General features: G+C 40.0%; 1 protein-coding gene across 3 annotated transcripts in view; it reads left to right on the top strand.

Moving 5' to 3' along the window:
* The first annotated feature begins 3,068 nt into the window (after positions 1-3,068).
* Positions 3,069-15,633, top strand: part of VWA8 (von Willebrand factor A domain containing 8) — a 369,162-nt gene continuing 356,597 nt past the window's right edge. For 2 of the 3 annotated variants that reach the window (XM_082602373.1, XM_082602374.1), the window contains exon 1: positions 3,069-3,365. In XM_082602373.1, the coding sequence (XP_082458499.1) occupies positions 3,203-3,365 (163 nt within the window). In that variant the 5' untranslated portion in view covers positions 3,069-3,202. Of the gene's footprint in view, positions 3,366-5,190; positions 5,265-15,633 lie in introns of those variants that run through there. The other variant, XM_082602375.1, reaches the window with a different exon arrangement.

Below are 15,633 nucleotides of genomic sequence, written 5' to 3' on the forward strand. Positions count from 1 at the left end.
CCTATAGTTATGGCTAAAGATGCATCTTCTTGGGCCCTTTCAGACCTACTGGATCAGAATCTCAGGGTAGGGGTGGGGAATGAAGGCTGAGAGTGGACATTTTAACAAGTTGTCCAGATGATCAGGAGACACACTAATGTCTGGGAACCACTGATATGGACCTTTGATTTCTCAGTAGGGTGGGCAGTAAGGAGGGATGAAGCAATGGGACACAGCATGGATGGATTATTAATTGCACTTTCCATCCAGTTACAGTAACGTGGCAGGCAAGAAATATTCCTCCCAGACTCTGGAAAAAGTTAAAACGTAAATACCAGATTTTGGCAGTGTGTTTTATCAAAAGTACTAGTTAGGGCTTCCCTGGTGGCTCAGTGGTTGAGAGTCCGCCTGCTGATGCAGGGGACGCGGGTTCATGCCCCGGTCCGGGAACATCCCACATGCCACGGAGTGGCTGGGCCCGTGAGCCATGGCCGCTGAGCCTGCGCGTCCGGAGCCTGTGCTCCGCAATGGGAGAGGCCACAACAGTGAGAGGCCCGCGTACCGCAAAAAAAAAAAAAAAAAAAAAAGTACTGGTTATTTTAGGGAGAATTTGAGAGGGAAGTTACCTAGAGGTTATGATGGACATCTCTTAAAATAAAACATCTCTTGTTCATCTATTGAACATTCCTCAGGTCTACTCTTCTATTCTTTCTCATTCAGCCTCATAGCCACCAACTGGGGTCTCTTGTTTCAAGTTTTTTTTTTTTTTTTACCGCCACATAGCTAGAACTTGATGCTTCCTGTCTTACTCAATTCATAGTTCGTCACAGATTAAAATATTATGATCAAATTGGTCAAATATGATCAACTGTATCATCTAGTGGTGACCCAATTTGCCTATAAGATGAAGTCCAACTTCTTCATTTGAGATTACCCAGCCACTCAAGATTCTTCAGTCTCTAATCTTTTCCTCTTTCTCTGACAATACCTTCCCACTCTCCAAAGACTATGCCTCTCTCACCTGGCTGGTTTCAATGTCTCTGTAAATTAATCAGGCTTGTCAGGACTCTAAGCCTCTACTCAGGCTTTCTATCACTCTTCTTTGTTTATCCAAATCTAAACTAGCATTCAAAGTGAAGCTCAGATGCTACCTTTTCTCTGGCTGCATTTTCTTCTTCACATTGCAGATCTGTCAATCCAACAACTCTTCACCATTTTTCCATTTCCCAGAGGTTAACATGCAAACTCTTTGCCCTTGCATATAACATAGCCCCATTTTCTCTTTCTGGTCCCATCTCTACAAACTACTTTATGCACTTGACCTCCAGACACAGTGGCTCACTTTCTGATTCTCAGTCTAGCCACGCATTTGTAGTTTTCTGTACCTTTGTACCTGTTCTTTCCTTTGTCAGATATGACTTGCCCTTTTCTCAGCCTGAAAAATCCTTGCATATCCTTCAAGAACCTCTTCAAACATTACCTTCTCTGTGAAATCTCCCTGACGTCTCCCAGGTGAACACCCCAGAGTAGTTTGAGTCTAAATATCCTAAACATGTGTCTCATTGTGTTGTAATTCTTTATTTGTATGTCTGTGTTCTATACTTGATGTGAGCCTATCGCTACACAGTACCTGGCAGAATACTGTTTATCTAATAGTTGCTCAGTAAACGTTGCCCAGTGACTGAACACTGTAACCTGTATTGATCTCCCCGGTGCCATAACTGCAAGGGCTCTTGTGCTTATTCCAATCATTTTGCTAAATTGCCTTAGATTATTCTTTCACTGTTTGAAGCATGTTCTAGATTCCAGTAAGATTAAATGGAGATGCCCTGGCCAAGGTACTTAACTCTCCCAGCCTCAGTTCCTTCATCTGTAAAAGGGGGGACAATAATAGCACCTCAGTCAAAGTGTTGCTGTGTAAAATGAGACAATGCATTAAAATATTCAGTACAGTGCCTGACGCACTCAAAGTGGGAGAAGCATTTCATAAACTGTTACATTCTACATTTATGTCTTTATCCCTTAGTATTCTCAGAGGGTTGTTGTGAAGATTATATGAGAACATATATGTGAAAGCATGTTGTAATGCTCTATGCAAACGTAGTTACCTTTATTTTCACTGTCTCCACAACTAGGTTAGAAGCCCGTTTCAGCCTGAACACATTAAGTCCAATCCTCAGCAAGAGGCACAAAGCCTTACCCAGCTCAGCTTCTTTCTTTTAAAGTCTCCCATTTTCTTCTCAGCACCTATCACAGGGTCATGCACATGTTAGGCACTCAAGGTAGATTTAAATATAGTAACAGCTCTAGAATTAGCAAGGCCTTTAGCTGAAAGTGAAGCCTGCTGCCTTCTTTTTGTTTGATGTTTGTTTTGTATAACTTGATTGAAACATTTTTCCTTGGTCAAAGTACTCCTAATATTTTGGAGATGCTGTATAATTGTATTAGGCTTAGTTTGCTTTGTGGTAGGACCACTTCCCCTTTTGGCATGGATGACAGGGAGGCAGCCTTAGCCAGGGTCCTACTTTTTTCTCTTACTAAAGACATAAATTATATAACTCTTGCATTGCAGAATGACTGAAAAAGTGCTTGATTTGGGTCCTTTCTGACATTTTGGCAACTTCTGTGTATCACTCCCGTTTAGAATTTATTAAGATGTGGTAACAAAACATGTAGAAAAAATAAATTAAAAGGGTAAGGCTTTCAGGTACTGACTGGAAACACAGGTATGGGTACAAGGAATCCAGATAGGTGAAAGTTCCCACAATCTTCAGAAAACGTACTCAAGTTCTGAAAAGGGTTTGAAGCAGTGTACAGGGAAAGTGCAATATATCAAGACAAAGGGCCATTAACCAAGAGAGTCAAATGCTCCTTAAACCCTTAAGCATCTCCTCAACTCCCTAGCACAGGGGAACGACTAGAGGCCTGCCTGGGGAATCCACGGGGACCATCGCAGATGAGGGCGAGGAGGGAGAGGCGCCCCGGAGCCACAGGCCTGCAGGTGCTCCGCCCTGTCTGCCCCGCGGCGGGGGCCGATTCCCTTCGCCCCGCTGGGCCAGGGCGGCCCGAGACGGCGGAGCCGGCCGCGCTGGGGGAAGGAGTTTCCGGCGGACTCGGCGCGGTGCCGCTTCCTGTCCCCCTCGTCGCGCCGTCTCACACCGCCCGTCCGGGACGCGGCTCGCACCGGGCCCCCCTCCCCGTGCCCGGCGACGCCCCCGGCCCCATGCAATCCCGGCTCCTGCTCCTCGGGGCCCCGGGCGGCCGCGGAGGCCCGGCTGCGCGGCGCGTGAGGCTGCTTCTGCGGCAGGTGGTGCGGCGCCAGCCGGGCGGTGACGCGCGGCGCTCGGAGGTCAAGCTGCTGCACGCCGGGGCGGGGGCCGACACAGGTAACCCCGAGACGCCTCGCCGCCCAGCGCGGGGGCCCCTGCGCACCCCTGCCCCCCTCCCCCCACTCCCTGCTGCTTCAACTGGGGAGGAGCGCTGCGCCGGGAGCCAGGAGGTGGAGGTTCTAGTCTCCACCTCGCCGCTAACTGCTGTGTAACGCGGGGCCAGGCGCTTGCACTCTCTGAGCCTCATTAAGTAACCCGTGGGAACTGGACTTAGGTTTCTGATGACCTGGAATAGTGCTTTCTCCTTCCCGCACTGCTTCTTTCACCCCCCCGCCCCCCCGCGCCGGGATTCTGACTTAGATTACAGCACACGCAGAGCTTAATGCAGCAGCCCTCAGAGGGTGTTGAAAGCTGGACTTGACCTTGCTCTCTGAGTCCCAAGGGCCTGGAAGTCAGTCTGTGCCATGTTCCACCCAGGGTTAGTGGCGGCTTAGAAATGTACGTTCTCGCCAAAGAACCCCTCGTTAGGTTTTAAATGTATCCACGAGTCTTTCCAAGTTTTACTTGGAGTTTTCATTTCTCACAGGTTCACAATTTCTTAGAACTGAAAACCACAATTTAATTTAGTTAAAACCTCTGACTCTATAATTGAGGTAATTGAGACCCAGAAAAGAAAAGTGACTTCCAGAAGATTACACAGCTAACCCTAGGCTGTGAAAGCGCAGAGTCCTAACCACTGGACCACCAGGGAATTCCCAGCTCTGATTTCTAAGCTCAGTATTTCTTGGCTCTATCTGAGATGGTTTTAGGGATCTCTGTGTGTGTGTGTGTGTGTGTGTGTGTGTGTGTGTGTGTGTGTGTGTGTGTGAGCGCGCTGGAGTTAGAGCATTTGTGCTGGTTAAGGGAAGGGATGTATGTTGTTGCTCCACGTGAATGGCTAAGTGATTCTAGGCAAGATTTGGTCAGTGTCATTGCTTAGAATAACGGAGGTATTCACCTGAAATTGCTAGTTTCATGGTTCTTCTTGCACCCCCCATCCCAATAATTTTCCTTGTCAGAAGTGAGGGAGTTTGAGTCCCATCCATTTCATCATTCATTCATTAATTTTTTTTTTCTTTTTCCTGTATAGGGTTGTGATTTGAGATTTTGCCCCTTTATCAATTATTATGCTTCTAGGGTGTTTGTTTGTTCGTTTGTTTTTTAGTCTTTGAGTTTTTTATTTGTTAGTTTCTCCTTTGTCCTAGAAGGCAGAGGTCAATGGTAGAAGTGTAGCATAATCTATAACTCGTGCTTTGGAGTGAACAGTCTGAGTTGGAGGCCATTTCTGCACCGTCTAGGCATGGGGATTTGAGGGTAGGTTACTTAATTTTGTGTCCCAGTTTCCTTAACTGTAAAATGAGGATAAGGAAAGTATATTTGATAGGGTTGTTGTAAGGATTTAGTTTATACAATCCCTGGCACATATTAATGTTCAATAAAAATTAGCTTCTTTATTATTCTTAGTGTATGTTATTTTCAGCTATGTGAGATTTATTGTTTCCTTGGCTTTAGAAGAAATGAAACCAGTTCCTTTTAGGTTTGAACTGTGAGAACTGTCTAGGTAGGCTGATGGAGCAGGGTTAATTCATGGGAACTTTAAAAAGAAAAATGTTCTTTATACATGAATAGTACATGTTGATTATAAAAGCATTAGACACGGCCTCAAAATTTGTGGTATGTCCAGCAAATCAAAGTACAGGATTTGCTTCAAATGTGAGAGTCATGTACACATTACAAACAACATATTAACTTCTTAGACTCAGTCACTTAGCATGACAGCACATGGAGTAAATTATGTTAACCCTACTTGCCTTGTCACTGCAAAGATTCTCAAGGTTGAAGGTATGAGGGCTGTGGATAAATGTACCTGAAAACTCACCAGAGATCTGGACTCAAGTAAGAACAGCTGTGAGCCAGGTAAACAGGAGGCAAGTTCTGGGCTTCCCTGGGACATAACATTGGGCATCAAGGTTGAAGTGTCCCATTTTGAACCAGATGTCACACACAGACAAATGTAAACCACAAATAGCATTATGCTGTAATGAATTACAGTTTAGATTGGAAAGATGCTCTCAGCTGCACTCAGACATGTGACTAGTAACTCACCTCTCTGCAAGTAATTGACCTTGCTTCCTAGTAGTTTGGAAAAAGAACAACACGGATACAAATTATATACTATTCTTATCTCTCCTGGGCTGTATGTATGTCTTATTTATCTTTATATTCCTTTTTGTGCATGTCAATTCTTTGTACCTAAGAAGTATTCTATTATCTTCCAGTTCATACAGAGAGGGAGCAGGAGAGCCTGGAATTGCCTTGTTTATAAAGCTCCTATCTTGTTGGCTTTATAAAGCCTTTATAAAGCTCCTATCTTGTTGGCTTTCAAGATAGGAGCTTTATAAAGCCTGAGAAGCAGAGGGAAGAGAGGGTCATTTTGTTTAAAAAGAAAAAAAAATCCCCAAACCCACTGCTCTTTATCTTTTGCTATTAGGTAGTCTGAACATCCGTAATTTGTAAATTATATCTCTTTATACTTCAACTGGTTGTATTGTCTCTTGGTTATAGGAACAAAGGGGTTAACAAGGAGGTTAGCTACTGCAGAGAGTTGGGTTTTTTTTGTTTTTTGTTTTTTGGACGGCTGCGCGGCTTGTGGGATCTTAGTTCCCCGACCAGGGATTGAACCCAGGCCCTCGGCAGTGAGAGTGCAGAGTTCTAACCACTGGACCACCAGGGAATTCCCTGCAAAGAGTTTTTATAACGATTATTGTAGTGTTTTCACAGAAGGAGCCAAATTAGTTCAGTAGGATTCTGATGTCAAACAGGCTCAGATATACAATAGATTAAGACCAAATGATAAATCTGGAAACATAACTCTGTAAATCCACTGTGACACATTGAGTGCCATCCTTTTTTTTTTTTTTTTTTTCCCCCCCCGTACGCGGGCCTCTCACTGTTGTGGCCTCTCCCATTGCGGAGCACAGGCTCCGGACGCCCAGGCTCCGGACACGCAGGCTCAGCGGCCATGGCTCACGGGCCCAGCCTCTCCGCGGCATGTGGGATCCTCCTGGACCGGGGCACGAACCCGTGTCTCCTGCATCGGCAGACGGACTCTCAACCACTGCACCACCAGGGAAGCCCGAGTGCCATCCTTTTACACCCTTATTATTAAAGGGGTTCACTATTTTATCTTTCTGACTTTTGTGTATAAGTTTGTTTATAGAAATATTTAAAAATATTGATACTTTTTGTACAAGAAATCTATGTTCATTGTAGTGAAAAATACAGACAGATCCCCTAAAATATAATCTTTCCATGCAAGTTCATGATTGTCATTTTTTTTGTGTGTGTTACTATCAGTTTTTGTAAAATATGTATAATATGCATTTATATAAATACATATTTCTTTTTAAAAATGGAATCATGTATGTTTTATAGTTTATTCTCACTTAGCCATTATTGTTAATGTACTAACATAGTGATAAATATTGCTATATATGGTCATTTTAAATAGGCATTAAGTTTATACATTTATCCATATAATTTATTTTACCAGTTTCCCATGCTTAGACGTTCAGGTTGTCTATTTTTAAATATATAAACAGTGCAATAAACATCCATCCATATGTATTTTTGTAACTTTAAGATGATATCCTTGGGTTATAATAGAGCTAATGACTTTGGGGAAGGGAAATATAGAACTCCTGCTTCAATTCAGAAATATGGTGTAAAGGGAAAAACTGTACTGTGTGTGTGCAGGTCTTAGCTCTGTATTTACTAGGTATTGAACTGTGGGGAAATTATTAACTACTTTGAACCTGCAGCAGGCTATTTTGACCCTGAGGACATTGTGACTTCTGTGTATTAAAGAATTTAGCAGTAAAATCCCAGAACAGTTGTAACCTAATAAATTGCTGGACAATTTATTGGGAACATGCAGACTAGCCTGGAAATTGCTGATATATTTGGTTTTCTCTTGGGTCTAAGTTTTGTATTAAAAAAAACAATGGTGACACTTACGGGTTCTTAACCAGGGGTAATTCCCGTTCCCCAGGGGACATTTGGCAGTGTCTGAAGGCATTTTTTGGTTGTCCTAACCAGGAGGAAGGGGGTGCTACTGGTATCTAGTGGGTGGAGGCCAGTGAATCTGCTAAACATTCTGCAGTGCACAGGACAGCCCCTAACAATAAAGAATCATTTAGCCCAAAATGTCAGTCATGCTGGCTGTTGAGAAACCCTGAACTAAACCACCTTCTTTGGTTGGTTTAGTTCAATGCTACAAGTCATTGAATTGTGAGTCCATTTCAGAGTCGAATATCCTAAGGTGTGTATATTCATTAACTTAATTTGTAGTTTACAGTTCAGAAGGCATTAAGCATTAAGCATCTCCCATTTTCGGAGAAGGGCTACCACAGATGTGCCTGAAATACGTAACTAAGAAAAGCATTTTTGAGATTGGTAAAGATTTTGACAGTAGAACAGCTTTGAAATATCTGAGGAAAATACCCATATTTCTCCTGGGTTAGCCAAGAACTAAATAAAAATTATTAATCATATAAAAAATTTAAAGTCTTATTAGAAACTATCAATACAAAATAAAACTCTGACAAAGCTATATACTAAAAAATTTGTTATTGATTAAACATTGAAGAAAGAGCAAAATCTTTTTGGTATTCAGTCCACGCTGATGGCCACAAAGGAAAACAGGGTTGCAGAAGATATAATTGGTGAAATTCTATATGGACAAAAAAGTGATTGATAAATCCTCACTATAAAATAATTCTTTAAATAAAAGAAAAATAAAAATGTGCTCTATAAAAATTGATCAAGGAGGGCTTCCCTGGTGGCGCAGTGGTTGAGAGTCCGCCTGCCGATGCAGGGGACACGGGTTCGTGCCCCAGTCCGGGAAGATCCCACATGCCGCGGAGCGGCTAGGCCCGTGAGCCATGGCAGCTCCACAACGGGAGAGGCCACAACAGTGAGAGGCCCGCATACCGAAAAAAAAAAAAAAAAAATTGATCAAGGAGTTCTTTTGGCTTAATTTTGCTCGAAAGTTAACTTTGATGAAAACTTATGAACGCTAGTATTATTCTGATTGAAATGTTTGTTTTCAGAATATCCTCAGGGTCAAAATGTTATATATTCCTCTCTGTGTATCTTCTTTGTAAAATAGGGATAGCTACACTTGCTTTGCCTGCCTTTACCTTACAAAAATTGTTGTTAGTCAGCAGTCATTAGGTTTTAAGTGACAGAAATGTGCACAGAAAAGCATATGATTGGTTCACATAGGTGGGAGGTCCAATGGCTTCAGGCTGGACTAGATGCAGGATATTAGAACATCTGTAGGGCTTGGGCTCTCTCTGTCTTTCCCCATGGTTCCCCCACTCTCCACTCTTCCTTTATTGGATCTACTTTTTGCAGTATTGGTTTCAATGGCAGGCTTTCTTCAGCTGGTAGCAGTGACAGCCTTACTGACAGCCCCAGACTTTGACTCTCCTTACAGTTCACAATGTGAGAAGAAGAGAGAACATTTTTTCCTGTGAGCTCTGAAAAATCCTGGCGAGAAATCTTATTGGCCAAGCTTGGATCACAGGCCCATCTCTAAAACAACCACTGTGGTCAAAGAGTGGAATGTTCTGGCAGGGCTTGTGCAGGGTACTCATTTCTGGGCATTTGGATGCAGGGGTAAAGGTTGGGAGGAGTGGTATAAACTACCCAAACCAAATTGGGTGGGTTCCTCACTGGAGAGAGGGATTCTGTTGTCAAAAGAGGAAAGAATATTGGGCATGTAAAACAAAACAGCTGTTCACTAAAAATCAAGTGAGTAATGTCTGAACAGGTTTGTACAAGAGTATTATATAAAAGATATATTAATTATTTTCTTGAATATAGAAATTATTTTCCTGTAAACTTTGGGGAAATCCCTTTAAGTTAAGTTCATTGCAAGTGATAAAATCAAGCCTTGTTACTTTAAAAATGGCCTTAAATTTGATTTCGTTTGGAAACTCTTCCATTCTTTTCAGGGTTTTTAATTTTCAACTCCATATTTTCCATGCTTGAATAAAATACGTAATTTATTGGTAGTAGTAGTTATGTGACAGTTTGTGTACTGTACACAGATTTAGGTTAATCCGTTATGAGTTACGTGTGCTTGCTTTTTTGCATTATTTGTACTAATAAATGTAATTAAATGTTAAGCAGCTTATTCTATAACAATTTGTACTTTTTGTTAACTCATTCTTAGTTATTCTAACAATTTCCATTATGAGTATCTTATATTATTAACTAAAATCTTTTTAAAAAATGATTGCACTTGACCGAAGTGTTTATTTGGTTTATTTGAAGAGAGGTGTACGTTAGTTTCTTTTACCTAAATTGTATTACCTGTTGTATAAGTATCTTCATTCTCCTTTAGATGAATACTTACACTACTTCACTTATATGAATCCTTTACAAATAAATGACTTGATTTCTTTTCTTTTCTTTTTTTTTTTTACATTTTTGGTTCCGTGTTTTTTTTTTTTAAATGACTTGATTTCTGAGCATGTTGGAAGATGGGCTATTCTCAAAGAATACAGAAAACAAGGGGTTGAAACAATCCTTAATTAAGAAAACAGTATCTAATTAAAGTGAACCAGGGCTTAAAACAATACTTAATTAAGAAAACAATATCTAATTAGAAACTGGAATCATTCATTCATATATTCACTTATTGAATACCTGCTTGGTTTGAGGTATTATTTTTGGCACTGGGAATACAAAGGTGATTAAAACATAGACTTGACCAACAAAATGCTATAGTCTTATGGACTGAACAGTTGTCTTCAAACATTTTTCTCACTTATCTCCTAAAAGGGTTTTGCAAATTTATATCCCTTTATACATTTTTAGGTTGATATCTAGAAATTTCCCTAATAAGTTTGAATAGTTGAAGAGCATGTTGTTTCTATTGTGTTGTAAATATTGACATTTGACACAAAAATTGTTACAGTACTCTTTAAAATGTATCTTTTAAATGTGTCATCTGAAAAAAAATGCACAACCTATAAGTTGAGAGTTATGTTTTATTTGGTGAACTTTCTGAGGACTTCAAGCCCAGGACACATCATCTCAGGTAACTCTGAGAGACTGCTCCAAAGAGGCAAGGGGGTGGGGGGGTGGGAGCCAGGATATGTGGGAGATTTTGCAATAAAGACCAGGTAGTTGGAATATCAAAAGATTACTGTTAATTAAAGAAAACCAGATTTATCTCAAGTTAAGGAATTTAGCGCTTTTCTATGTACGGGAAGGTGCAAAGTCTGGGTTCATTGAAATCATTCCTTTGATATGCCCCTCAGGTATTTGGGGCCAGTATCCTGTGCTTTCTAATCCCAAGTCTCCTCAGGGTGCACTGTCAGGGGTGGCATTTTGTTTCTATCCTGAGCTCCCTCAGGGCTCACCTTAGGGGCGGCTGTAATGTGGTGGCTTGATGGCTGCAACATCCTTTGTTTACTGATATGGCAGCCAGTATTTTAGTTCACAGTCTCTCTGGCCCACATGTGACCAATGTTTGGAAGACATTTCATGACCAATTTTTTCCCATGTTGCTAGGAATGCTCATTCCTAGGTCAGGCAAAGATTCTTGTTGATATGCAACTCCAGGTGCTACTTTCTGGATTAGGCCCTGTTGATAATTTAAAATTCTCTGGATCCTTTGTCTTACTAGTCTGTTATGATCCAGGAGATATTTTCTCTTGTTGCTTCTTCCCATACCTAGAATTACACTATTACAATTATTCTATGTAGAGTTATAAATGTGACTTAATTCCTCAAGATGTTTAGCCATTATCAATTTTGTTGGAGGCCTGGTTACACATTGGGTAATGTAAGAGACAAGAATCTTATAAAATAGACAGGATGTAAGTAATACAGCTAGTAACATTGGCAGTCATAGTGCAGCAGGGAGACACAAAGCATAAACAGTTTAGAAACAAAGAACAAATTAAAACGATGATTAGTGTAACTAGTTGTAATCTGGTTGCAATAAACCATCAAGAATTTGGAGAGAGGAAATTAAATCTAGTCTTGCACCAGCTTACTTTTAACAACAAAATTCACTTACTTAATTAACTTTAATCTAAACCTAGCCAATCCTGACCATCCACAAACCTTCCATCACTTTCTGTATCCATATTAGTTTGTCCCTTATTTTTTTCCATCCAGAAAGAACCAGCTCTAAGATAAGCTTACTTTCTTTTCCCTTAATAAAATGTAATTCCATTTCTAATATCTTCTTTACAGAAAAACACATTCTACTTTCCTACTATATACTGAAATGTTTACGTTATTATTTCAGTTGGCTTTAATTACATGTTTAAATTTGATGGACATCTCAAAGACACAGGAAGAGAAATTCCAGTTCCCTCTACAAGGCTTTTGTTTAAGGTCAGAATTCTGAGAAGATATTTTGTCAAACTGGCTTTTTAACTTAACTGCATACACACACACGCACACACACACACAAACATACACACACACACACAAATTAGCCCAACTTGGCCATTTAAGGTTGAGATCTCTTTTAGTATAATTTAGGTACTTGCAAGTGTGATCTGGCTGGCGTATTAGTTGGAGGTTGGCTTTCTGATGCCCCTTTAAAGATGTCAGGTCAGCCTCCTCTCCAACCTCTCAGCTCAGACTTCTTGGTTTCCTATACTGAGCAAATCCCAGGTTCCCCTAATGTCTTCCAATTAGGGGGGTCTCCCAGTGTTTTTCAACCAGGCTCCCCTAATGTTACTGAGTCCAAGCTCACTCTGCTTGCTGCATGACAGGCCAATAAATCAGAGACAGGTGTTGAGGCAAGGAATAACGACTTTATTCAGAAAGCCAGCAGACCGAGAAGATGGCAGACTAATGTCTCCGAAAAACCATCTTATCGGGGTTTGGATGCCAGTTTCTTTTATAGAACAGAGAGGGGGAGGAGATGAGGAGATAATGTAAAAAAGCCATAAGATTTGCAACTGTCCCCTGGAATGGCCAGCCTTGGGGAGGGGATGTGTTCATTTCTTCTTTCTTGCAGCCATCCCCAGGTGGACAGGGTCAGGATGTACAAAGGCACTTTGGTTTAACATTCCGGCAGAGGGGCAGGGTTCCCTGAGGCAGGCCATTGCGTATAGACAGCATCCTTTTAGTGAACAAAAGCAGCGGAAAGCAAAGGTTAAAGTAAAAGAAATAGATTCAAGATATAGTCAGATTTGGCTCCTCCCTGTTACACTAATACCTTTAGATTAGGGGGGTCACTCCCTAATGTCTTTCAGTTGGGAAGCCAGGTACCTGTTAGACACCACCAAATGAAACTCAGGATCATCAGCCATTAACAGGAGATCCTAGAACCAGGAGAGACCCAGATTTGTCTGGACTCTGAGGAGGCGGATAAGCACAAGAGGCCTCTTCTGGTATCAAGGTTCTTGTAGAGTTTAGGCAAAGGAGAGAAGTATACTCTGGGTCTCTTCATAATTGGTTGCCAAAACTGTCGACTGAAAAAAATGTACAGCCTAGAAGTTGAGTTATGTTTAATTCGGTGGACTGTTTGAAGACTTCAAGCCTGGGACACAGGATCTCAGATAACCCAGGACTGCTTCATCGAAGAGGCAAGGGGGGAACCAGGATATATAGGAGTTTTTTCAATAAAGACCAGGTAGTTGGAACATCAAAAGGTTACTGTTAATTAAAGAAAATCAGATATCTCAAGTTAAGGAATATAGTGCTTTTCTATGTATGAGAAGATACAAAGTCTGGGCTCATTGAAATCATTCCTTTGAAATGCACCTCAGATATTTAGGGCCAGTATCCTGTGCTTTCTTATCCCAAGTCTCCTCAGGGTGCATTGTCCGGAATGGCATTTTGTTTTTATCCTGAGCTCCCTCAGGGCTCACCTTCGGGGTGGCTGTAATGTGATGGCTTGATGGCTGCAATGTCCTTTGTTTACTGATATGGCAGGCAGTATTTTGGTTCACAAATGGAATCAGAATATCCTAGTAATTTGTTAACTATCACCTCTTTTTGAAAATAGATAAAAAGCTCATCTTTAACTGTCAGAAAATGTATGTTATTTCTTTATTTCCTTGATTTGTATTGCAATTACACTTACTCCTCATAATTCTATCTTAACATATTCTTATTCTTGAAAGTTTTATCTTTATCATATTTTTCTGCAATAAAAAAGTCTAAATGTTAAAATGTTTCTATCATTATAATTATTAGAGCACAATTGTTCAAAAGAACATCAATATGTTTGAAATTTTCTTAAAAATTTTGTGGAAACATAGCTATTAATAACATGAGTAGCACTTTTTCCCAGTTGACTATAAATTACTGTAATTAATATTCCCTAATTTTATTGCTGGAATATAAAGAATTTTGATATAGCAATATCACTCAATTTTTTGCAGACTTTCTAAGTCAAAAATATGTTGATTTATTATCAAAAATGATATTTTTAATGATCTATAAACTGGCAACTTGATTATAGCCTTTTCATTTTGTTCATGGCAAAGAATTGGAAACCACTTGACTTGCAAGTAAAGTCACTGACCCAGCCAATAGAATTATTCCGCCTCAATATCTGGGAAGTTCACTAAAAAGGCTTCACGAAAATTTATCAAATGGCTATGGTTATTTTCTCACGTAGAGGCTGCTTTTTTATTCTAATGTACTCAGAAAGAGTTGTTAAAATAAAACTTTGATTCAACATACCTTTGCCAGCACAATATTTTTTGGAGAAAATGCCTTTACTTTATCACATGTTTAAATACTTTCTGTCAAATTCTTAGTTTTCATAATTAACAGAGGTAGTCTGTACTGTCAATCCAATCAGCCAAATTAGACTTTCTGACAGAAAAAGTATTTTTCCCTTTCAATTCAAATGAATGTGTTTATGTATATTTTAAGAAATGTTATAAAAACCACTGAAAAATAAATTATGGGACACATTTTGAAGGCTAGATTACTAAAGGCAGTAAAGCCAAGAATAAAGGAATCTCGTGGTTACATATTTAAGTTATTTATTTCATAATATATGATAATATAGTTTTGCTCTTTAATGTATAGTAAAGTAATATAGTATGGTTAAAATTATTTATGTAAAGAGGACTGTGGCAGAAGTCATGATATTATTTTATTAAATGTGTGATGGACTTTGTTTATGGGCCTTAGAGAACAATTAAATAGAAATCATGTATAACAATCAGTAATAAATTCATCCATTTCTTTAGACCTCATGATCAGTCTTTGACATTGTATTTAGTGGAACAGAATACTATTTGGTTCAGAAGCTATTTATAACCTTTTCATTGTAAGAGTTAGAAAATAGCATTTTATAAGATGAGGAATGACTATATTGGAATGAACATTTCATGATGATGTTTGTTTGAGAATAACTTTTTATCTACCTTTTTGAAAGATATCCATCTGATCTGAAACATTTAAAAGTTTTCTCTGTTCTTTTTATCCAGTGTATTGTGAAAAATTTGGTACTGCTGAAACCTATTTCAGTTACATTAAAATGAATCAGCATTAATAATGTGTACTGCTTCAGATGTTCAGAGGTGCCTTTTTTTTTTTCCTATGAATAACATGTTCTCAAGATAAGAATTGAGAAAAGCTGAAGAAATTGCTTACCTTTAAGGTTGCGAAAAGCCAGTTTTCAAAGCTTTTTTTCCTTTGCTCTCTGAGCTCTCCCATCTTGGATTATTTGACAATACTCACTCACACTTCCTCACTCTGCAATATACTGTATCTGACACAGGCCAACACAGGCCAACTACTCTGGTCAGTTCTAAAGCTACTCTTCACTTTTAGTAGAACTATATGAGATGGAAAACGTATTCCTAGGCAGGTTTATGTTGATTTGAATACTTTTGAAAGCAGGCTTCTCCTCAACCATAATTAAATATGCCCCTTTGTTTGGTCCCCTGGAGCAACGCACCGTTCACTATAGTAAACTAAGTGAGAGAAGGGCTCCTGAAAAGACCCGTGGGGATGGAGAGCCTGTAGGGCCATTCTCAGTCAGGTCAATGTTAGGGAAGAACACATGGAAGTGAAGACCTGAAAACTGATCCCCTTCAGACTGCCATGCTCTGTCCCCTTGGAAAGTCCTTGTGTACCCAAATTTAAAGACTCTGAATGTAAAGGAGCCATAATCAATAATTGTACAGTGCGAGACATGCTATTACAGAAGGATGAGCCAGATACTATGCAGAAGGACAGGAATGGAGTGATCAATCCTTGAGTGAGGTGCAGATGGCGCAAA

The sequence above is a fragment of the Mesoplodon mirus genome (genome assembly GCF_964341445.2).
Source record: "Mesoplodon mirus genome assembly, chromosome: 17".
Classification (NCBI taxonomy): domain Eukaryota; kingdom Metazoa; phylum Chordata; class Mammalia; order Artiodactyla; family Ziphiidae; genus Mesoplodon; species Mesoplodon mirus.